Here is a 24,233-nt window from a genome sequence, read left to right as displayed (position 1 = left end):
TTGTTGTTGTTGTTGTTGCTATTTCTTGGGCCGCTCCTGTGGCATATGGAGGTTCCCAGGCTAGGGGTTGAATCGGAGCTGTAGCCACCGGCCTACGCCAGAGCCACAGCAACGCGGGATCCGAGCCGCGTCTGCAACCTACACCACAGCTCACGGCAACGCCGGATCCTTAACCCACTGAGCAAGGGCAGGGATCGAACCCGCAACCTCATGGTTCCTAGTCGGATTCGTTAACCACTGCACCACGACGGGAACTCCTAGGACTACATTCTTAATCCTGTCATTTATTTTCTGTATCTACTTGCCTTTCCTGTTGTTCATTTTTCTCTTTTCAGCCTAGATACTAACTTTTTTCCATTAAACTGAGGCTAAAAGAAGTTAAACAGGTTTAAAAGGACAACGCTATAGTAAGTAAAAAGAGCAGATCCAAACTTATGCCTTCTGGTTGCTGTTTTCTTACCATTATTCTCTTCCAGAATAAAGTACCTACTGGAAGACCCACAAGTTTCTGGGGACTTGTCCATACTTGTCCTGATTGAGAATTATTCTAATAGATGTGTGCAGGATTATTTGAAGAGATCAAAAATGGAGGTTGGTGACACCAGCTGTAATGTCATGTTAACATAATTTTTAATAGACTTAAAATTCAAATGAAACAAGTGTGAAATGGTGATCTTGATGAAGATAAAAGTTTTAATATTTGGATATTTCTGCTTAAAAATGCACAGGAATAGGAGTTCTCTTGTGGTGCAGTAGGTTAAGGATCTAGTGTTGCTGCAGCAGCTCGAGTCAATGCTGTGGTGTGGGTTTGAGACCTGGCCCAGGAACTTTCGCAGGCCTCAGGCACAGACAACAACAACAGAAATGTATAGGAAAGAAGTGCTGTACTCTCCCAGTCTTACCAATATTTATATTATTTAATCATGTTCAGAATGTTTTAATTTACTCCATAATACTTTTAAAATAGGAACCAAATCTGCTTTTTTAAAATTACCCTTTCATCTTTTTTTTTTTATTGTTAACTTTCATCTATTCTAAACAGTTGCTGTGAGCCATTCTGAAGTATCCATGTATTAATTTCTTAGGACTGCTATAACAAATTACCACAAATGCAGTTACTTAAAATAGCAGAACTTTATTTTCCCACAGTTATGGAGGCCAGAAGTGTTACTGGGCCGAAATTAGGTGGTGGCAGGGCTGTGCTCCCTCTGAAAGTTCTAGGGGAGAATATGTTCCTAGCTTCCTCCAACATCTCATGCCTGCCAGTGTTAAGTTGTTTGTGGCTGTGTCATTCCAATCTCTGCCTCTGTGGTCAGATTACCTTCTCTTCTGTCTGTGTCAAATCTCTGGCCTTCTTGTAAGTTACTTGTGATTGTGCTTAGAGCCCACCTAGATAATCCAGGACAATCTCCCCATTTCGAAATCCTTAGTCATATCTGCACAGTCTTTTCTTTTTTTTTTTTTTTTTTCCATATAAAGTATTCAAAATTCCCAGGTATTAGGATGTAGATGTCTTTTGGGGGAACAATTATTCAGTCTATTACAGTCCTTATTGCTTCTCATTTTTTTCTTTTTTCTTTCTCATCTCTTTTCTTCTCTCCTATTGTTACTCTTTTTCATATTACAAAAGCAGAGTGTCCGGTAGATTGAGTGGGTATGATCTAAACTCATTAAGAGTTAAGTAGTAGGTAGGGTCTAGATCAATAAATGAGCCTTAACTGCCTTCACTGTAGAACACCAGATCATGTTCACATTACTTTTTTGTTGTCATTAGATTAGTTGAGAGAAATAGTATCTGTTACTTTCAGTACCCTTTATCAAAATAATTATTGCATCTTTGGGTAAAGTATCCTTTACAATTGAAGTATCTGTGGATTAGATTGGCAGGCATTAATACCATTTATTGAAAAAATAGCCAAATAGCTTCTGACATTGCTTCAGAGCTGATTTTTCTTTCAGTGATTTTTTTTTTTCTTCTTCTTACTTATATTTTGTTTCCGTCATAGCTCAGACTTGAATTTAATGAAGGGAAACAGAAGAGTTGGCAGAGTTCTGATCTAAAAGTCCATTGTTAAGAGACTTTTATGAAAGGAATTGAATGATTGTTGTCATCCCTTCTAAGTCTAAAAGCTTTTGTCTCGTATTTAGTATGAAGTATTTAAAAACCAACAGATGGACAGATAACCAACATCATATTAATTTTATACTATTTAAAAAAGGAATCATTTGCAAATTGTTTTAAAATAACTATTTGTACTTTTTATTCTTCTGTAGATGGACCACACATCTCCGACCTACATGCTTGCTAACCTAACCCACTTACATTCTGAACAACTTCTGCAGGGCTTGAATCTTCTTCGTCAACATCACGAACTCTGTGACATCATTCTTCGAGTAGGCGATGTTAAAATCCATGCTCACAAAGTGGTACTTGCCAGCATCAGCCCATATTTCAAAGCTATGTTCACTGGAAATCTTTCTGAAAAAGAGAACAGTGAGGTCGAGTTTCAGTGCATTGATGAAACTGCTCTCCAAGCCATTGTGGAGTATGCCTATACAGGGACTGTTTTTATTTCACAGGACACAGTTGAATCTCTCCTTCCAGCAGCAAACCTACTCCAGATAAAACTTGTCCTAAAAGAATGTTGTGCATTTCTTGAAAGCCAGCTTGATCCTGGTAATTGTATTGGAATTTCTCGTTTTGCAGAGACATATGGTTGTCATGACCTTTATTTGGCAGCCACTAAATACATATGCCAGAATTTTGAAGCCGTTTGCCAGACTGAAGAGTTTTTTGAACTTACGTATGCTGACTTGGATGAAATTGTTTCCAATGACTGTTTGAATGTAGCTACTGAAGAGACTGTTTTTTATGCACTTGAATCTTGGATTAAGTATGATGTCCAAGAACGCCAGAAATACTTAGCACAGCTACTTAATAGTGTGCGATTACCACTGCTGAGTGTTAAGTTTCTCACTAGATTATATGAAGCAAATCATCTTATTCGTGATGATCGTACTTGTAAACATCTTTTGAATGAAGCCCTGAAGTACCACTTTATGCCTGAACACAGACTCTCTCATCAGACAGTCTTGATGACCCGACCTCGCTGTGCTCCCAAAGTACTTTGTGCAGTGGGAGGAAAATCTGGACTGTTTGCCTGTTTGGATAGGTAAATAGAAGGCTCTTAGAGGATTGATGCTAATGGAGTTTATACCTTTTAAATTTTCTATTTTTTATATTTTTAAAATAGTTTGATTTCCCTGTTTGTTTTTTTCTTCTAAAACACTTATCTGATTGTTTTAATCACATTGTTATCCATTCTCTACAACACTCTCAATTAACACCCCTTTTCCCTGCCAGTGTGCAATTTTTATCCATCCCGGTTATGCATGAACTTTTCTTTCATTTTATACCTTTTTTTTTCCTTTGTCAAATCATTCACATCTTAATTTGAGTCAGACCAGGTCAGAGGGGATTTATTATTGTTACCTATATTAGAAGATGTTAAGGAAGAGAACTAAGGATCTGTGATAAGGGCAGACTGGGACAAGAGTGTGTTTAAATGAATACAGTTAATCAGAGTAACCACCAAGGAAATTAAAAAAATGGGATGCTGATATAAGTCATAGACTTTACGTGCATAGACTTTTTCTTCACTGTAAATACTTTCTTTTACAACAGTGGTAAAAAGTGCTTTATTTTCTAATAACTTAGAGTAGTTGTCAGGCGTTTTCTATAAAGAGCCAAATAATAAATATTTTGAACTTTATGGCCATATGGTCTCTGTTGTAACTACTTAACTCTATCAGAACAGTTATAGACAGTACAAAAAAATGAATGAGCATGGCTAGGTTCTAGTAAAACTGTTTTTTACAAAAGTAGCTGGTAGGCTGAATTAAGCACATAGCCATAGTTGATTTAGAGCATTCTATAAGTAGTTCTTATACTGTGAAAATATAGCTGAGTGTTCCCTTTGCTTTTCCCTTGAATGGAGTTGCTTCATAAAAACATTATTTTTAATATATTTATTTAATACTGTGAATTTCTTTCTGGCCATTTCTAAACATTTGGTAAATTGTGTTTCCCCCCTCCAATAGGAGGAAACTGTTGATATTTTGTCAGTGTCTACTGATATATTCTGTATCTTTTAAAAAGTCTCAGTGTACATTTTAATTGTGGTCTAAACTATTATTGTTGAGATTAGGCTACAGGTACTTATGGTGACTACACGAATTGATTGTTTAATCCTATTCTTAAAGATATTGGTTATTGGCATGAAGTAAATCATATTAGTCAAGTATCATGACAAAAAAAATCCAAACATGAATTTACACTCTAAAAATTATTGAGGGGTTCCCATTGTGGCTCAGTGGTTAACGAATCTGACTAGGAACCATGAGGTTGAGGGTTCGATCCCTGGCCTCGCTCAGTGGGTTAAGGATCCGGCATTGCTGTGAGCTGTGGTGTAGGTCGCAGATGTGGCTTAGATCCCACATTGCTGTGGCTGTGGTGTAGGCTGGCGGCTACAGCTCCGATTAGACCCCTAGCCTGGGAACCTCCATATGTTGCGGGAGCGGCCCTAGAAAGACAGAGAGACCAAAAAAAAAAAAAAAATTTGAGCAGTTGCCTCTTGGCCTCTCAAATATTAAAATTAACAAACATAAATTATTGATGAGTCATAAAAACTGTTCATATCTTTAAGCCCTGTAATTTTTCATCTTAGAATCTATCATAAAAAATGTAAATGTCATTTGCAAAAGCAGTTTATTGCAGTATTATTTGAAACTATGGAAAAATTGGAATCAACCTGAATAATAATTCAATTTAATTCTATAAAAATATTCTGTGGAAGTATTAAGGAGAAACATTTATCCCATTTGGAGGAATTTAAGGAAGATATTGTGGAAAAAATTAAGGTCCAAGCTCAATGTCAAAAGCTGAGCAAAGAGCCAAGTGAAAAATGGTGTGAATGTCACAGAAAGGACACAAAGACTTAATGGTATGATAGGGTATAGGTATGGAGGAAAGTAAAAACTCTTTGGTTTTCCAAAGTATGAAGTTCCAACCAGCAGGTGACATGCAGTGATTATTGTGGCCAAGTCAAAGAAGGTATCTCATGATGAAGAGAGGATTTTTATTATGTGGGTTGAAAAAAATTTTTTAAGGGGAGTAGTGAAATTATCAGATTTATATATTAGGTCATCCTTGGCTGCATTGTGGAGAAGGCTAGGGGAGCAAGGGTTAGTATCAGAGGAATTAAGAAAGAGGTTATTGTAGAAGTATAGGCAAGAGATTTATAAGGTCCTAAATTAGAGTAGAAGTAGTAAAGATAGAGAATGGGGCATTAATTTCAGAAATGTTTTAAGAGAGCAAATTGACAGAATTTGGTTAGATGAATATGGGGATAAGTGAGAGGGAAGAATTAAAGATGAGTGGGCTTTCTTGGTTAGATATTTGATGGATGGTCATATACCAAGAGAGGAAAGGGGAGCCCATTTTAAAGGGGAAAACGATGTGTTTAGTTTTGGACATAATTATTTTATTTATTTATTTATTTATTTATTTATTTTTGGGCCATGACATTCAGCAACTTGATATGAGATTTCAGGTTTCAGACCAGGGATCAAACCTGGGCCGCAGTGGTTAAAGTGCCAAATACTCACCAGTAGACCCCCAGAGAACTCTGTAGACATATTGAATTTAAAGTCTTTATAAAATATCCACGTGAAGGATGTTCTTCTGCTATCTGGATATGATTGCAAAGCTTAAGAGATCGGGCTGGAAATTTGGAACTTATCAGCATATAGTATAATTGAGAAGTATACATTCAAACTACATCATCTTCTGGACCTCTTGACTGGTTTAATTGTCCCTCCTTTCTGCCCAGTGAGAAAGGAAGAAGGATTGATTTATAAATGAACCTCTGGGGAACATTAATATTCAAGATGATAGCAGTAGGAACAATCTTAGAGATAGGAGAATCAAGAGAGAATTGTGTAATGAAAGCCAAGGAATTTAAATATGTAAAGAGAGAAGTAGTGTGATTAACAATGTAAAATGCAGTGGAAAGGTCCAGATAGTAATGATGGAAAGAAAGGTGGCTGCTAGACTTGGCAATAATGGGGATCATCAGTGACTTTTGGTTGACTAATTTCAGCAGAGTTATAGTAATGATGTAGATAGATTACAGTGAGTTGAGCAGTGTGTAAAAAGGTAAGGAAATAGATTGTGAAGACTTTTCTTTTTTCTTTTTTCTTTTTTTTTTAGGGCTGTATCCGCAGGATATGGAGGTTCCCAGGCTAGGAGTTGAATCAGAGCTACAGCTGCCAGCCTATGCCACAGCCACAGCCACATTAGATCCAAGCCACATCTGCAATGTACACCACAGCTCATGACAACACTGGAACCTTAACCCACTGAGCGAGACCAGGGATCAAACCCGCAACTTCATGGTTCCTAGTCAGATTCGTTTCCACTGTGCCACAATGGGAACTCCTATGAAGGCTATTCTCATAAGAAACTTGGTGGCGATAAGAAGGAGAGAGATAGGGTAGAAACTGATAATGTCAGGGGAAGTTTTTGTTTTGTTTTTGGAGAGGCTTGAATATATTTATTTATTGTCTGATGCCAGTAAAGACAGGTAGGGTGAAGATGTAGACAGAGGACTGGTCATTGATGGAGCAAGGTTTTAGAGGAAATAGAAAAAGGATGATATCAAAAGCAAGGGAGAAGGTTTTGAATAGGAGGAAGGACTCTTCATGCCCCAGGACTGGAGTATGTGTCTAGATTTGCTGAAGGAGGAAGGAGAGGAGCAGAAGTTTAAGACAGATCCCATCCTTGGAGTTCCCTTTGTAGCTCCGTGGTTAATGAACCCAGTTAGGATCCATGCTAGTTCCATCCCTGGCCTCACTCAGTGGGTTAAGTATCCGGCATTGCTGTGCGCTGTGGTGTTAAGTCGCAGACACAGCTTGGTTCCTGAACTGCTATGGCTGTGGCTGTGGCCAGCAGCTGTAGTTCTGATTTGATCCCTAGCCTGGGAACTTCCATATGCTGTGGGTGCAAACTCCCTGTGTGTATGTATCATTTTCTTTTTTGGATTCCTCACATCTCTCTGCCATGTCTTCTAGACTCACATTCTATCATAAGAAAAATTCCCTTTATCCTCAACTTCTTGTTCTAATGAAGTATAGCTGATGCTTAAGGATACTGTTTTGCTAAAGCCCTCTCAAAACTGTTTTGTTTTTTCCCATACCTTATGTATTACAGGTCCTAAAGGTTGGGTTAAGTGCTTTTCTTGCTCCTCATAGCCACTTGCAAATTTTTTTCATCCCAAGTGTACAGCTCAATGTATTATTACAAAGTAAACATTGTAAACCATTTCAAAAAAAGAACATGACCAGAAACCACCCTTGAGGTCCCTTCCCTGTCCTCCCCAAAGGTAACCACTACCCTTATTTCTTACTAGAAAGTAAGAAATGTTTTTGAACTTGATGCAAATGAGACTATATAGAACATATTCCTTTGAATTGGCTTCTTTCCCTCAATGTTTTATGTGTAAGATTCATTCCTATTTCCTGTAGTTTGTTTTACTCTCATTGCTGTATAGCATTTTCTTACACAATATGCACAGTTCATTTATCTATTTTATGGTTGATAAAAGTTTTAGATTGTTCCCAGTTTTGACTATTACAAATAATGCTACTACGGATATTGTTGTACATATACATATGTGTGCCTTTCTCTTGGGTGCATATCTAGGAATGGAATTCCTTAGTTATAGAGTAATCGTCCATATCTTGCTTATCCATTCTCCTTTTGATAGATAATTGTATTATGCTGCTGTGAACATTTCTGTATTTGTGTCCTTTTGCAAAACTGGCTGTAATAGGCATTCAGTGGAGTGAATACACAGGAATGAAATTGCTGAGCCAGCATATGTGACTCTTCAGTTTTACCAGATACTGTTTATGGGCCATATTGATTTTTCAAATTTAATTTTTTCTGCTTATTCTTTAGTGTGGAGATGTACTTTCCTCAGAATGACTCTTGGATTGGTTTGGCACCCCTAAACATTCCTCGCTATGAATTTGGAATATGTGTTTTAGACCAAAAAGTGTATGTTATAGGTGGTATTGAAACTAACGTGCGTCCTGGCATCACTATCAGAAAACATGAAAATTCAGTAGAATGCTGGAATCCTGATACAAATACCTGGACTTCCCTGGAGAGAATGAGTGAGAGCCGAAGTACCCTTGGAGTAGCAGTACTTGCAGGAGAACTTTATGCATTAGGTGGTTATGATGGACAGTCTTATTTACAATCTGTAGAGAAATATATTCCCAAAATAAGAAAATGGCAACCTGTAGCACCAATGACTACAACAAGAAGTTGTTTTGCCGCAGCTGTGTTGGATGGAATGATATATGCCATTGGTGGGTATGGTCCTGCCCACATGAACAGGTATTTAACTTATGCTGTATATGGTTGCAGATTTTTAAAAGTATCATTAACATTGATTTCTGGATTTTAAACAATTTGTGCATATGACTAACCTTCCCTTTTTAAAGTAATATTGATAGTCATTTGGGAAACTTTATCTGTTCTACTGGTATAATTGTAATTGTTTTACATGGGGATTTAATATAAACCTAAAAATCAAATCCTTCTTATTAAATTTTACATTCATTCAGTATAAATGCTTTAGATTTTAAAATTCAGAAATCTGAAAATAAGATAAAGTTAGACAACTTTAGATTTTGGGTGGTTATGTGTCTGTCTGTGTGTGAGTGTGTGTGAATGATCTATTATTGTATTGCTTAGAGTAAAAAGTGAAATATGTAATTTATATGCTTACACAATATGCATCATAAACTTTAATCCTTACTTAAATATTCCGTCATGGATTCTTATTCTATGATACATGTATCATTTATCTGAGCTATGCTGGAGTTTAAAATTGAGATTTCTGTATTTTGTCATATCCTCTGAATAAAGGAGAAATATAACTGAGAAAAACAAAAGCATTAAGTGACTGCTTTTATGGAAAATTAATCTTAATTCTGAACCTTTGTTGAAAGTTGATGTTCCAAAGATTTTTATCTCTAATAGTGATATGTATTTTATTGATTGTATTTTAACGAAAGAGTATAAGGTGGGTTTGTTAACAGACTGAGAAAGTAATGACACAACAGCATTTTGTCTATAAATTTTTATTTCTGTGTAGGCTGAAGTATTTCCCCTTTTTATTGCTTCTTTAGTTGAAGGAAAAGCATTTTAGGGGGCCAAGACATGCATTTCTATTTTTTGAAAAGCTGTTAGCAGAAATGAATAAGATAAAAGGTTAAATAAGTTTTAATTTTGAAGTAATGCTTTTGAAGTTTAAGTTTGCTACAGTTTATCACTGGACTCTTGTCAGGGCAAAGCATAGGTTTAAAGGCCTTCTGGGATTTTCCAGGGAGGCTTTTTGGAAATTCTGATTTGATTTGGATTTCTGCAGTGCAGCTTGGAAAAGCCAAAGGTGCTCTGGAATACTGACTGGACTTAAATCTTTGAATTCTCCTAAATCACTCAGATTATTATGATTAGCCAGTTTGTGTCATGAAATCTGTAGTGTTTGTTTTGCACCATGAGTTCACCTGTAAGAAAAAAATTCCTTTTCTTTCTTTCTCTTCATCTTCCCTTTTCCTTAGCCGTGTGGAAGATCCTTAGTATCTTTAGGAAACATTTATATTTATAAATAACGTTTGTTATTTTCAGAGTCCTTTCACTTGCATATTCATTTGACTTTATTCTTAAATGAATCATTGCATTATCCCTGTGTTTGCAGGTGAGAGGAAATGACTTATCCAGGAGTACACAAATCCAAAGTGGTAGGGCTAGGGTTTATTTAGCTCTAGGTGTGCATTGTTAATATACCTGAACTCAGATTTTCTGACTCTAGATGCCCTATGCCCATAATACACTTTGCTGCTTGTACAGCATAATGGAGTAGGATATAGCTATTATTGCACCAGTCTACCAGGTAAGCTTTTATCCTTGCAATTCTATCAGTAAAACCTAAACATTTGGGACAAACTACTCTTGTTTTATATCTGTCCATTTGCGCTTTTAAAACTCTGGTGGGTTTTAGTTATATTAGTAGGAAGAGTGGTACAAAGGATATGTGAATTAATTCTTTGTTTTGTGAATATTTGCAGTGTGGAGCGTTATGATCCAAGTAAGGACTCCTGGGAGATGGTTGCATCTATGGCAGATAAAAGGATTCACTTTGGTGTGGGTGTCATGCTAGGCTTTATTTTTGTGGTGGGTGGCCATAATGGTGTTTCACATTTGTCAAGCATTGAAAGATATGACCCTCATCAAAATCAGTGGACTGTGTGTAGACCAATGAAAGAACCCAGAACAGGTAATAATATAATAATTTCTAAACACCTAGGACAAAATTTTGTATAGTGATGTACTTGAAATAGTAGTTTCTTGGAATGTAAGAGTTTTACCGGTCTAGAAAATTCTTTTTGTGACATACAACTAGATTAGACAAATCTATGTAGATTTCTTAATGTGATTTCAGTATGCCAATGTGCATATTATCGTTTTCTAAACTTGGAGAACACATTTTAAGAATGCTGATAGGGGAGTTCCCGTCGTGGCGCGGTGGTTAACGACTCCAACTAGGAACCATGAGGTTGCAGGTTCAATTCCTGGCCTTGCTCAGTGGGTTAAGGATCCAGTGTTGCCGTGAGCTGTGGTGTAGCTTGCAGACGCGGCTCGGATCCCGCGTTGCTGTGGCTCTGGCGTAGGCCAGCAGCAAAAGCTCTGATTAGACCCCTAGCCTGGGAACCTCCATATGCCACAGGATCGGCCCTAGAAAAGGCAAAAAGACAAAAAAGAAAAAAAAAGAATGCTGGTAGGAATTCCTGTTGTGGCTCAGCAGTAACAAACCTGGCTAGGATCCGTGAGGACATGGGATCCCTGGCCCTGCTCAGTGGGTTAAGGATCCAGTGTTGCTGTGAGCTGTGGTGTAGGTATGGGGCTCAGATTTAGCGTTGCTGTGGCTGTGGCGTGGGATGGCACTACAGCTCCTGTTTGACCCCTAACCTGGGAACTTGCATATGCTGAAGGTGAGGCCCTGGAAAAAAAAAAAAGAAATAAAAAGAAATGGTCATAATAAAATGTATCATATAGAAACTTTTTGTCCATGTAACAAAAGTCGTCGTTTTATGTGTTAAACACACACACACACATCCACGCACACACACAGCATCCTTAGGTGGTTCTGTTTTGTTTATTATACATCAGTAGTCTGTGTGTTCACTTTCACGTGCTCTTCTTAAGAGATGTTGATCTAGAAAGGGTTGGATTTTCTAGTTTCATAGAAAAAAAAAATACATCTTCGAGAAAAAGAAGAAATCCTTGAACCCAAACTCAAATTACATTATTTTAAGAAGAAGGTTTTAAGTTACTGATGGAAATGCTTTAGGAGTATTCCTTGCATTTATGATTAAAGAAACTTATGAAAAATAAACATACAAAGGAAACTGGAAGGACAAATGGATTGGACTGTTTTAGTTGTTTAGTATAATTAGTTTCTCTGGTACCCATGAGAGGGAAGGCCATAAAACAATGAGAATGTAAAAATTTTGTCCAGCCTTGTTCATGTTAGACCTATATATATAATACTATATAAAGTAGAATTTTTAAAGCATAAATTATATAGTTCAGTATACATATACAATTTCAGTGTATTTGAGAACATGATAAAAATGATTTTTTTTTTTTTGGCCACACCTGCAGCATGCAAAAGTTCCCAGGCCAGAGATCAAACCCCTGCACCACAGCAGTGGCAGCCTTAACCCACTAAGTCATCAGGGAATTTCCGTGAATTATTTCTTGAAAAATGTAAATAAATTGAGAAGCATATGGAAAGATATATACTACATTCTTAATAAAATTTAACTTTGGTGGAGAGTAGGGTTGGGAAAAAAAGATGAAGACTTTAGCTCTTTTATACTAAGGAACTTTTTTTTCCAGTAAGCACATACTACTGTATTGCTTGGACAATAATAATAGATTGTTGAAATGTATTTTAAGGAAACATTAAAATACAAATGTACCTTTAGTATAAAGTCTGCTTCATGGTTAACATTTTTTCCCCTATTTTTACCCACCTTTTCTAGGAGTTGGTGCTGCAGTAATTGATAACTACCTTTATGTAGTTGGTGGTCACTCAGGGTCTTCCTATCTGAATACCGTGCAGAAATACGACCCTATCTCAGATACATGGCTGGATTCAGCTGGCATGATATACTGTCGCTGCAATTTTGGATTAACTGCACTTTGACAAGTGTGGACTTGTGGAAATAGTGTAGTGATGAACTTTGTGTCGCATGAAAGGATACCCAATTCTCTGAAGCCCAATAGCTACATTGCTTTCTCTTTAACTTGAAATGGCATGAAGACTCAAAGATTTGCTGGTTACTTTGAACTGACAAGTAGCTTTGGTTGCTCTTGATTACACGGTATAATAATCAAAAAAAAAAAAAAAGAACTTGCCAATTGAATTGTGCACTTTTTTTTTCTAATACTGGGATAGAATAGTTTTATGTTTATGTGTGTACATGTAGAGAAAACCTTGCTGCTTAAAAAAAAAAAAAATAACTCTCTTCCTTTTCCTTGTCATACACCATGATTTACCAGGATGAGAAATGCTTAGATGCTGGAGTTATATTGAGTGCCTGGACAGAATGCTGATAAGGTCTGTTAGATGTAAATTCATATGCTTACATTTTAAACAAAGGGCTGCTCCCCCCCCCCCACTGCAGGTACTTTTAAGGGTTGTAAATTACACACCATAGTAAGGCACCTGGATATTTTCCCTGCTAAATGGCTTTAGGGCTGAGGGTGTAATAAGTTTGCAAGATAAATGCATTTATTATCATGCTATTTGGGGTCCTATTTTAAGAAATCAGATATTTACTGTGTATGCCTTTTTCATATGGGCAGGTTAATGCTGGATGAATTTAGTTAACCCATCTATGCTATGCTAAGCATGGGATAGAAAGAGTTAAACATATCAGTTTCAGGGTTTTTAGTAGTACAGCAAGCTTTGCAGTGTTGATGTAAATATTTGACAGATGTTTAATACTACCCTTAGTGCACGTTTATTTTTTTCATGTATCCTTATAGTTTAGTTTTCTAAGACTTCTGTTTGCGCTCTCAAAGTGTTCAGATATAAAAATGGTGCTACCTGTAGATCTCTAACAAGGCTCTAACAATGTTCTTTGGATGTTAAGGTATGCATGACATGTTTTGATAGTATTTTTTATTTTTACTGGCTTGATTAATTTGTGCTTATTAAAAATGTTAGTGATTATACTAATATTAACATCCAAAAATCATTCAAATGGCCTATGTTATGGATTTCATGGTTCCTGAAAAGTGATTTAAAGGAAGATACATTTTTTAAATCTTTTTTCTTCTTGTGCTAGATGTTATATGCCCTTCTTAAAGAAATATATGCATTAAATATAAAGCACTAGGCAGTTATGCATTACTTTGTACATTTCTTAGGTAACTGAATATTTTAAAGTTATTGAGGAAAACTGGAACTTGATGTTTACTTGAGTAACGGTTCTAAATTCAGTTTTACTTTGACTAAAGAAATGATCTTTTAAAGCAAAATTGTTTGCTGTAGTCAAATGATAGCTTATTTAAAAGAACTGGTTAACCTATTTTGTTTTAGCATGTTTGAGTAAATGTCTGTTAGTTTTGAATACATTACTTTGCATTTTCTAGGATAGCGGTACTTGTATTTTTGGTACTGAAGTCATTTTGTTTTTCTTTCCTTCATTTTTTCTTTCTTTTTTTTTTTAAACTGCCCATTCTTTATAGTCTCTGCAAAACTAATGTATATTTTTTTCCTAAGAAAAAATTCATAATACATTCTTAAGTGCCATAATGTTCTGAATATTAAGAAGCCATTTGTAATTACAAAACATAGGTTCATTTGTTAACATATATGTTATTTCTTGAAAACTATTTATAGCCAGGCAATTTGCAGTTTTCCTTGTTCTTCCATAAACTGCCACTTGTAGATTTAAATATATACTACAAAACTATATAAACTCATCTTTAATCGTATAAGTAGTTTCATGCTTATGAATATTTGCACAGATTATAAAAACCTTGCAAGTGATTTTTAGTCTCTTTCTAATTAACTTACCAGGAGCTACTAATAAAATTGACGGGCTGAATATTTTCTATGTTGCTTGTTTGAATAACATAATGATATATAGCAATAACTTTTTAATTGATTTGAATAAATCTGTTGAATAGAAACAAGGTGCACTATTGTGATTGGCATAGACTTTATTTAAAGAATGCAATTTAAAATAAATTCCATCACATAAATAATTTTAAATCCTCAACTCAATTTTCTTTCATTTATATCAATCTAATTGTTAAATATATCCTGTTAGACTATTTTAATCCCCTCTCCCTGGAAGATAAGGAAATTTGAAAGACAATAGAAATTTATTTTAAGCATAAGCAGATACCTACTATGTATACATTTTAATTTTAATTTTTTTTGTTTTTCGGCTGCCCACGGCATATGGAGTTCCTGGCCCAGGGATCAGATCCAAGCCACAGTTGCAGTTTACGCTATAGCTGTGGCAATGCCAGATTCTTTAACCCATTGTGCCAGACCAGGGATCAAACCTGCATCCTGGAGCTGTTGAGATGCCGCCGATCCCGTTGTGCCACAGCGGGAACTCTGTTTTAATGTTTTACTCACATATCATCCCAGTTATCAAATTAGCATAAAATATATACTCATTAGGTAAATTAGACCAAAGGCATGAGTTGATCATTGTTCTAGAAAAATCTAAATTTGATCTTGGTGAAGACTAAATATGAAACATCTTGAGCAATAGTAAGAGCCATGTACTACAGAACAAATGATGAAAACCTGTAAAGAGAAGAGAAAAAAAATCCAAATTTAGAAATATTTATTTTAGGTTTGCTAAATCTACTTACTGCGCATAACAACCAGAGATATTGTGACCTGACAACTAATAACTTTACAATAAATAGAGCCTTCTCACAGAGATTTGTGAGAAGTTTCATCATGAACACTTGGCTGACAAATTGTAAACTTAAAGCCACATTTCTTATGTTAAAAAGGATTAAAATGTTTGATTATAAATTCCCAGGGTTAAGGATATTAGGAATAATTTTATATGGCTCAGGCAAGGAGAAATCTATTTAAGATTACCCAGAACTATTTTGGAAAAAAGTAACAGTGGGAAATAGAAATTAATCAGTTAGAAGATAATTGCCTTCTTTAATTATGTTATGAAGACTTAATCTGTTAGGAATGTTTAGCTATTTACTATTTGTTGAATATAGTAAGAGAACTTAAATGATTTTTAAATGTAGCCCAAAGATAGTTATATAAGGTCCATATATTATTGCTAATACTGTTCTAAATATGAATAAATATTACATTATAGGATGTGGTATCAAGTAATAGAATGGCATTAGGTTTTGAAAAATTATTTTGACACCTTGACAAATACGGACGGTCTCCTGTATATATGAGATGCTGTGCTAGATGCTATGGGGGCTAGGAATATAAATAAGATATAGTCTTCTCACTCAAAGCATAAAATATAGTGAGGGAGACCTGTATCCAAATAACTATTATGGTAAAGTGTGAATCTAATTCCTTATTTCCAGCATCATAGGAAGTGATTGGAGATCCAATTTATGTTATAAACATTTGTGTCCTTTAGTGTCTAATTAGGTTTTATTGACAGAAGAGAATTATTTTTTAAAAAAATTCTAGTATTTCCAGAATTCCAACTTTCCTAGAATTGGATTATATATTTTCTAATAGAAAAACAATTATAGAAACTTAAAAAAATATTTACTATGTTACTAAGGCTCTGGCTAACATCAAAGGATGTACATGTAAATATAATCTTGTTTGTTTTCAGTTTTGGTGTTGGATTTCTGGTATTGTCACCTAAGTGCTCATTTTCAGGAAAATCAGATTCTACAATAAATATACTGCTTCAAGTTCAATAAACTTGTGACAACCTCTATAACCTCTATAGTCTAAAAGTTAAGAACTTATAAAAATGTCACATGTCAAGTTAACATCCAGTTCTACTTCTTAACCTTTTTTTTCTTTGTAAAACAGCACTTTAATTAGACATGATTTAATTAGAGACAGTTACTCTGTGACTGGGTATATATTGGATTTTCACATACAGTATATCGATTCAGTGTTGATATGCATTTGAAAAGAGTGACTAATACAATAAGTTTAAAATATTATATATAGGTTTACAAGTTTTCTTACTGGTGTGAATATGGAATCAAAAATCCAGTTTACATCTCTGCAGAGAAAAAAACTGTTATCCATGTCTTTTTATATTATACATATTTAACTAGAGATAATTTATTGTTAATTTCATCAAGTTATCATGTGTAGGTCCCATTTATTTTAAAATACTAAGCAAAAAGTTCCAAGTTTGCCTTAAAAACAAGAGAAATTAAAGAACTGGATGATAATGCCTACATTTTTGCCTTATGAATTGTGCTGTATCATAAACCAGAAATGGTTTAGATTTTAACAGGATTCTGAAATTTTGTAGATGTAGAGTACTAAGAGCTGTACTCTGTTGCAAAGAATGTGATCTAGTTGTGGATTATGTTAATGTTTAAGTGTTTTGTTTCTTTTTTTTTGTATGTGTATTTTACCTCTGAGTATATACCTTTTTAGCATCAGGGTTTTATTTTATTTCTGTTTACATAGTAAAGTGGCATTTAACTTGTTGAAGGTTGCATTCTTTTGTCTTTTGTTTTAAAAGTTCTTTATGTGTACTTTTGTGGTAATGCTCTGTTATGACTATGGTTCAATTTGATTTAATGTGAAATATTTAAAATAAATTTGAAAAACAAGACTTTATATGTGTTCAGTGTTTGAACTGACCCAAGCTAACTTTGTCATGCTCATCCATCTCTTAGATTCTTTTGGGTAGGTAGTGGCTAGTTGAGATGTGGGATAGCCACTCTTTTACATCCTCATTACCGGGTTACAGTGAAAACATGTCTTAGATTAAATTCTGCCACATATTTATATACTTATTAAAGAAACATTAGTTAACAAAGCAGGCACAAAAGAGTTCAGTTGGTAAGATCATTGCAGTCCCAGCTTTCTACCTTTTTAGATTCATGAACTAGCCTTCTAAGGGGGGTTTACTTGAGGCAGACAAGGCAACATTCCAGAGGGTTCTGTGATTTTTATGGCTAGCGAGTGGTATCCAGCCATCCTCCTTCTTTAGGCTTGCATCCCAGGTACTGTCTATAAGAGCTGTAAACTACAGGCTTGAATGGATGCAGATAACTGTCCGTACAAGTATTGGAAATACCTCATGTTTGTAGACAATCCACGTATCTTTAAACTCTTTAATTTCACCAGTAAGAACAACTTTGTAAGTCATATTAAGCTAGGAGCCGCTCTTCCTAATTAAATGTCCCTGACATTTAATATTACTAATTAGCAAAACACTGGATTTTTTTTTATCATATTATTGATAAACAAAGTATTTGTAGCTGCCTTGAGCATGGGTTTCAGAGTTGGAGTGCCAGCTAACCATCCCTCACTTGCATTTGAGGGAAACTTCTAGAGTTGAAATGGAAACTTACCAAATATATCCTGAAGTATGTAAAGTATTATAGATGACATATGTACATATGTGTTTTGTGAATACATGTTAAAATATTAGAATTAAGACTTCTTGATGCTTTTAAATTTCTGCTTTTCACGTTATCCAGAAGTCATTGTAAAATCTGTCAGTAGATTAATAAGAGCTTAGTATAAGACATGGCAGAAGGTGTAAAGGAGCAACAAGCCATTTCCTGCATTCTGCCTAAATAATAGAAAGTTAAGCTTGGTTGTTTTTCTTCAGGGAGGGAGAAGAGAAGAATGCTACTCTGGCAGAGCTCTAGCAGTGCCTCCTATGTTCTTTCTGAAATTACTAGATGGTTCTCTTCTTTAGGGCCAGTGCAGTAATGGGAGTGAAGTTTCGACTCATTTGAAAGAGCAGGAGTTCCTGCTGTGGCGCAACGGGATTGACAGCCTCTTGCAAGCACTGGGACAGGTTCCATCCCTGGCCCCATGGTGCCGCACTGTGGTTTAGGTCACAACTGTGGGTCCAATCTGATCCTTGGCCTGGGAACTCCATATACTGTAGGGAAGCCAAAAAGGAAAAAAAAGACCATGTGATGAGTGGATTGTAAGAGTTGGTAATAGACTCATAGTGGAGTACAAAAAGCTCTTACAGTGAGGAGTCCAAAGCCTTAAGGCTAGGAATGAAATTGAGTTCTGTGTTATTAGAACAGTTTGAGTGGGTTTTGATTTGTCTTCCAGGCCCCCCCCCGCTTTTAATAGAAATGGGATTTCATGTACCCATCACTCAGCTTCAACAATTAAACACATTTTGTTAATCCTACTTTCTCCTTGTCTATTCACCTATTCTTTATGCTGGAATATTTTAAAGAGAATGCAAAAAACGTAATATAACATGACTGGTAAATAATTGAGGCTGAATCTCTAAGTGATAAGAGCAGTTGAAAATTTCATTCTATAAACTGCACTTGTATAATTGCATTTAAATGTATTACTTTTGTAATATTTAGCAGGTTTGTTTTCAAGTTTCCCTTATTATCTCACAATTTTTTTCCTGTTGTTTGAATCAGGATCTGAAAAAGGTTTATACATTGCATTTGACTGTTACATCCCCAAGTACCTTTTAATCTTTACCAGTCACTACCTTCTTCCCCCTCTTCATGTCATTTCCTTGTTAATAAATAAAATTGTTCATCTAGAAGATTGTCCCACATTCTAGGTTTGGCTGATTGCTTTTTTTGTGTATTGTTTAACTTGTCCTATTCTGCAAATTTTCTATAAAACAACTGATAGTTGCCTGTAGAGGCTTGATAAAATTTAGGTCTTTTGGGAGGGGGGCAAGCATAGTTTATGCTGCATACACTTCCTGTTCTGCTGCATCTGAGGTATATTATGTCTGGTTATCCCACTTTTAGCGATGCTAATATTAATCACAGTTTGGGTTCAGTGGTTGTCAACCTGATTTCTTCGTTATCGAGTTCCCCATCAAACCCTCACCTGATGGTTTTTGCAGCTATGGGTGATTACCGCTGGATCCCTTATTACATTGCATTGTAAAATGGTAATTTTTAAAATATTTGTTTGGATATATGCATTTCAATCTTTTTTTTTTTTTTTAGGCATATGAAAGTTCCCAGGCTAGGGGCTGAAGCAGCTGCAGCTGCTGGCCTACACCACAGCCACAGCAACATAGGTTCTGAGCTGAGTCTGCTACCTCAACCACAGCTCACAGCAATACTGGATCCTTAACCCATTGAGCGAGGCCAGGGATTGAACCTGCATTCTCATGAATACTAGACAGATTCGTTACCACAACTCCCTCAATCAATAATCTTAAATGGATACCTCCATTAAGTTCTTTTGAAAGCCTCTTTGCTTTTAAAGACTTATTTTGACGTAATTTTTTTTTTTTTTTGTCTTTTTGCCATTTCTTGGGCCGCTCCTGCGGCATATGGAGGTTCTCAGGCTAGGGGTCTAATCGGAGTTGTAGCTGCCAGCCTACGCCAGAGCCACGCAGGATCTGAGCCACGTCTGCGACCTACACCACAGCTCACGGCAACGCCGGATTGTTAACCTACTGAGCAAGGCCATGGATCGACCCCGCAACCTTATGGTTCCTAGTTGGATTCCTTAGCCACTGCGCCACGATGGGAACTCCTGACGTAATTTTAAATAACGACAAACTTTGAAAGTTGTAAGAATAATACCTAAAATTTTTGTACATTTTTCAAGGTTCACCAATTTTTGACATTTTGCCACATTTGTTTTATTATCCTTTCATTATTTTCAGGCCATTTGAAAGTAAGTTACATACATTATGTCTTTTTATCCCTTAATTCCTTTTTTTTTTTTTTTTGTCTTTTTGTCTTTTTAGGGCCGCACGTGGCATGTGGAGGTTCCCAGGCTAGGGGTCTAATCTGAGCTGTAGCTCCCAGCCTATGCCACAGCCACAGCAACGCCAGATCTGAGCCGCATCTGTGACTTACACCATGGGTCACGGCAACACCAGATCCTTAACTCACTGAGCGAGGCCAGGGATTGAACCCTCAACTTCATGGTTACTAGTTGGATTCACTTCTGCTGCGCCATGACAGGAACTCCCATCCCTAATTCTTAAGCACATATATCCTAGGAATAAGGGTATTCATTCTCTTATATAACCACAGTTCAGTTATCAAATTCAAGCTTTGTTGTGTTTTTACATTTTCTTCTTTAGGTCTAGAATCAGCCATTCCTTCAAGGGACTCTGACACTTTTTGCTGGGAAGTGGTATTTAGAGAGCCCAATGTTTTGCTTGTGGTGCTTTCTACTACTGAGTTGTCTTTGTTTATAGGCTATTCAATAGGCAGAGTTAGGAAATACCTCCTTTTCAATTTTATTATTGTACTTAAATTCTTGTATTTTAATGTTTTTTTCTTAGCCAGAAAATCTTGGTTTCTATCAACATAATTTAATTACCTATTTGATTTATCTTACAACATACTTATAATTGTTTCAAAATAACATTTTAAACAATGCTAATATAAAAAGACCAGTGAATGCAGTTGATTCCTTTGTGATATTTTTCCTTTATGTTTTTTTGTCCTTAGAATATGTTTCATAAGGGTAAACAGTAAACACACTGGTTTTAGAGTCTAATGAAGTAATATTTTTATTTGGTTAGAGCATAATTGATGTACAGTTATTTTAATTGAGGTTTTAATTTTTAGGGATATACTTTTAAATTTTATCTATCTATCTATTTATTTTTTGTCTTTTTTTCTTCTCTAGGGCCGTACCCGCAGCATATGGAGGTTCCCAGGCTAGGGGTCCGATAGGAGCTGTAGCTGCCAGCTTACAAGACAGCCACAGCAACACCAGATCCCAGCCTTGTCTGCGACCTACACCACAGCTCACAGCAATGCCAGATCCCTAACCCACTGAGCGAGGCCAGGGATCAAACCCGCAGCCTCATGGTTCCTGGTCAGATTCATTCACCATGAGCCACGTTGGGAACTCCTAAATTTTATTTTTAAATTATATAGAATACCTGATTCCAGTTGACATGAGAAGATGCATTCACAGAAATTTTGTCTGCATTTCCATCTCTTCCACTCTGTATGGCATCAGGCATCACCACTGTATGTTATTCCCAAGTTATGAGTGTGTATAGTGTCACAGAACTGAAGGAAAAGTGGACTTGCCTCACTCAAATGACAAAGTTATTACCTAAGGCCAGCAAGTTCAGGCGTGGTTCGCGTTCCTTTACATTTTGTATTGAGAAGCTTCTGCCACCTAGTGTTCATTTGGGAAAATGGCAAAAGTTGAAAATCTCCAATCCTGTCCTTCCCAAGTCTGGGAGTATTTATATAGGACTTGTCCCACTGGCCCTCTTGCTTTCCTCTCAAGCTATCTTCTTTCCTATGAAAATTAGAAAATAGTTAATGCTATTAGTTCCTGCAGATAACTTCAGCTACAATAACTTTCTTTTAAAATGTTATGGTGGTTTGAAATTTATCTTTAATTTTATGATTGATAGCTTTCTAATGGAAGTGAAAAGTGGTTAGGCTTTAGAGTCAGATGTAGAGGCAGTAGGTCCCTACATTGCCCTTGTAATTGCAAGTTGAACAATCTGTAGTCTCTGTCCCCTGAAACCTCCTCCAGGGATGCTAGGCAGCAACTGGGAAAGGACTGTTTCAAAGACCTCAGAGCAGCTGTCTGTAGAGCTCTCTGTACTCAGAGCCTAAGGTGCTCGCCCTGCCATAGTATTTCCCTCTGTACAGTCATCACTGACTGATTCACTTTTCCTCCTTATTAGACAGGTATACCCCTCCAGGCAGAAATCATTGCTAATTCCATGAGCAAATCATAGATTGTGTGTATTAAAAGAATGCTGCAGAGAAAGTATGCCTGCTAATGTTTGAGCTTGTAGCTCTCCTTCAAAAAAGTTCAGCCTGCTTGGGCGAAGATTTCCCTAACCAGCTAGCCATTTCCTTTAAGCTTTAACACTGTCCCTTCTTGACCTGAGCACAAGTCAACTCTTCTGGTGTTAACTGCCGCCTTCTCTCCTCTCCTTTCCTCTGCTCCAGTATTCCCACATGTTGGGTGTACAGAACTATTTATTTTGCTGGTTTCCCTCCTCTTCACAAAATCCCTCAGCCAGCTTTTCCCTACCATTAGAGCAAGCTAATTATGCTGAGTGTATTTTAATTTTTCTTTGTTCTTGGTTCTTTTTAGTACTCTGGAGCCATGCTAAACTTTTTTTTCTTTTGGCTGCACCTGTAGCCAGGGATTGGCCACAGCAGTGACCTGCCCCACAGCAGTGACAACACTGGATCCTTCATCCACTGAGCCACTGAGGAACTCATGCTGAACTTTTCAAAAAGTCTTTACCAGTATGAACCAAAGATTATCACAGGGTGGAGAAATCATGGATGATCGTTTTCTTCTTCAAACTTTTTTTCTAGTTTATTGATTTCTTACTGATTCATATATTATTTTGATAATCATATTAAAATTAGACTTTGCAAAATTCAAAGGGGAAAAAAAGCAAGTAATGAAAATAAAGCTAAGCACACAAACAGCAGGTTTCTAATTTTACCACATCGTTGTTTACATAGCTCATTGGCTCCCCACACTCTTGCTCCATACCATGTCATTTCTGAGAGCCCTGCTAGAGCAGCTCACTTGCTCATTTTTGGTGATATTCCCCTTGACACCTTGTAGACCTCACTGAGAAAACAATTTATGGACCATGGAGCTGATTGCTCACTAAAGGTAAATAATCCAGTATATATCCTCAAGTAGATATCAGCATATAAAGAAATCATTTAGCTGCAGAAGCCTCTTCACCCACTTGCTCAACTTCCTAGAAATAACCTAAAAAAGTTTTCCTTGGAAACAAATTAAATTTGAAGTTAAAGACTGTCCAGTTAACTAGATTCTGAACCCTGGGCCAGTTAGATGGGTAGGAACCCCGTTTAGGAAGGCATCAAGTCGTTAAGATGAACTTCAATAGCTATGTGATTTTAGTTTTTTACAAAAATCAAAGGAAGATGTAACAAACATAAATGTTTGCTTAGGCTGCAGTTCGGTATTAACAGAAGTCATTTTTTCATGAACTGCTTACCCTACCTGCTGACTTACAGTATATTACAGTTATTGTCAAATAATGCTATGTCATTAAATCATTTAATTCTAAAACTGAACTGCTGATATGCTCAACATACAGCTTTTTAAGTGTCATAGTGGTCATATGCTTACATGGCTTAGTTTGCTCAGTATCTTAAGAATGAGAATCTTAAGATTCACCCTAGTAAGAATGCCTGTGGTTATCTTTAGTTTTCTTCCTCTTTGATTGGGTCAGACTCAGTATCAATGCCTCAGATGTCAAGTAAACCTTAACAATAATGATAAGCCACTTTATAAAGGATAAACCTACAATATTTGTCAAGTTTGGTGGGGGTTAAGATATCTTTTGCTGAAGAGAAGTTGGAGATTTCTCTGTAAAGGTTAGCAAGTTCTCTTTAAATTTGCTTTATTTGTTCTTTATCCCCCCTTTGATTGAGGTCAGGGTTTAAAAATCATTTCCGCTCTCCCCATAGGTCTAGTTGTAGTTTGTGGTATTCTGATTAAAAATATATTCTTATTATTCCCTTATATCTTTTGCCCTACTATCCTAGCATTCCAACTTCTCTAAAGGTGTTTAAGGTTATAAAAAATTTCCATACCCTTTCACATTTTGTGATAGTCTTGTTTACTTCATACTTTCCCCACCCCTTTTCTACTCACTACTTGATCATCAGGGAATAAGTTCTTCAACTACCATCATAACAATAAAATATCTATTATCTTTATATCCTAACCATCTGGGGTCCAGAAGGCATACTTACATTCCATTACACAGTAGTTCCATACCGATGTGAGCTACTGCATAAGTAAATAATTTTTACTTTTTTCTTACAGCCACTTATGGCATCTGGAAGTTCCCGAGCTAGGGGTTGAGTTTGAGCTGCAGCTGCAGCTATGACTTATGACAGAGCTTGCAGCAAT

At 36.2% G+C, this 24,233-nt stretch overlaps 1 protein-coding gene across 2 annotated transcripts in view; it reads left to right on the top strand.

Annotated features, from left to right (window-relative positions):
* KLHL28 (kelch like family member 28) overlaps positions 1–16,974 on the top strand; it is a 35,150-nt gene extending 18,176 nt beyond the window's left edge. The window contains exons 1-5 of one of the 2 annotated variants that reach the window (XM_021101177.1): positions 263–591; positions 2,275–3,173; positions 8,021–8,464; positions 10,201–10,409; positions 12,181–16,974. In XM_021101177.1, coding sequence (XP_020956836.1) covers positions 586–591; positions 2,275–3,173; positions 8,021–8,464; positions 10,201–10,409; positions 12,181–12,344 — 1,722 coding nt within the window. In that variant the 5' untranslated portion in view covers positions 263–585 and the 3' untranslated portion in view covers positions 12,345–16,974. Of the gene's footprint in view, positions 1–262; positions 592–2,274; positions 3,174–8,020; positions 8,465–10,200; positions 10,410–12,180 lie in introns of those variants that run through there. The other variant, XM_001926290.5, reaches the window with a different exon arrangement.

Source organism: Sus scrofa, chromosome 1 (assembly GCF_000003025.6).
Source record: "Sus scrofa isolate TJ Tabasco breed Duroc chromosome 1, Sscrofa11.1, whole genome shotgun sequence".
In the NCBI taxonomy this organism is placed as follows: domain Eukaryota; kingdom Metazoa; phylum Chordata; class Mammalia; order Artiodactyla; family Suidae; genus Sus; species Sus scrofa.
Note: the sequence above shows the minus strand (reverse complement) of the source record. Positions and strands in the feature narration are given on the sequence as shown.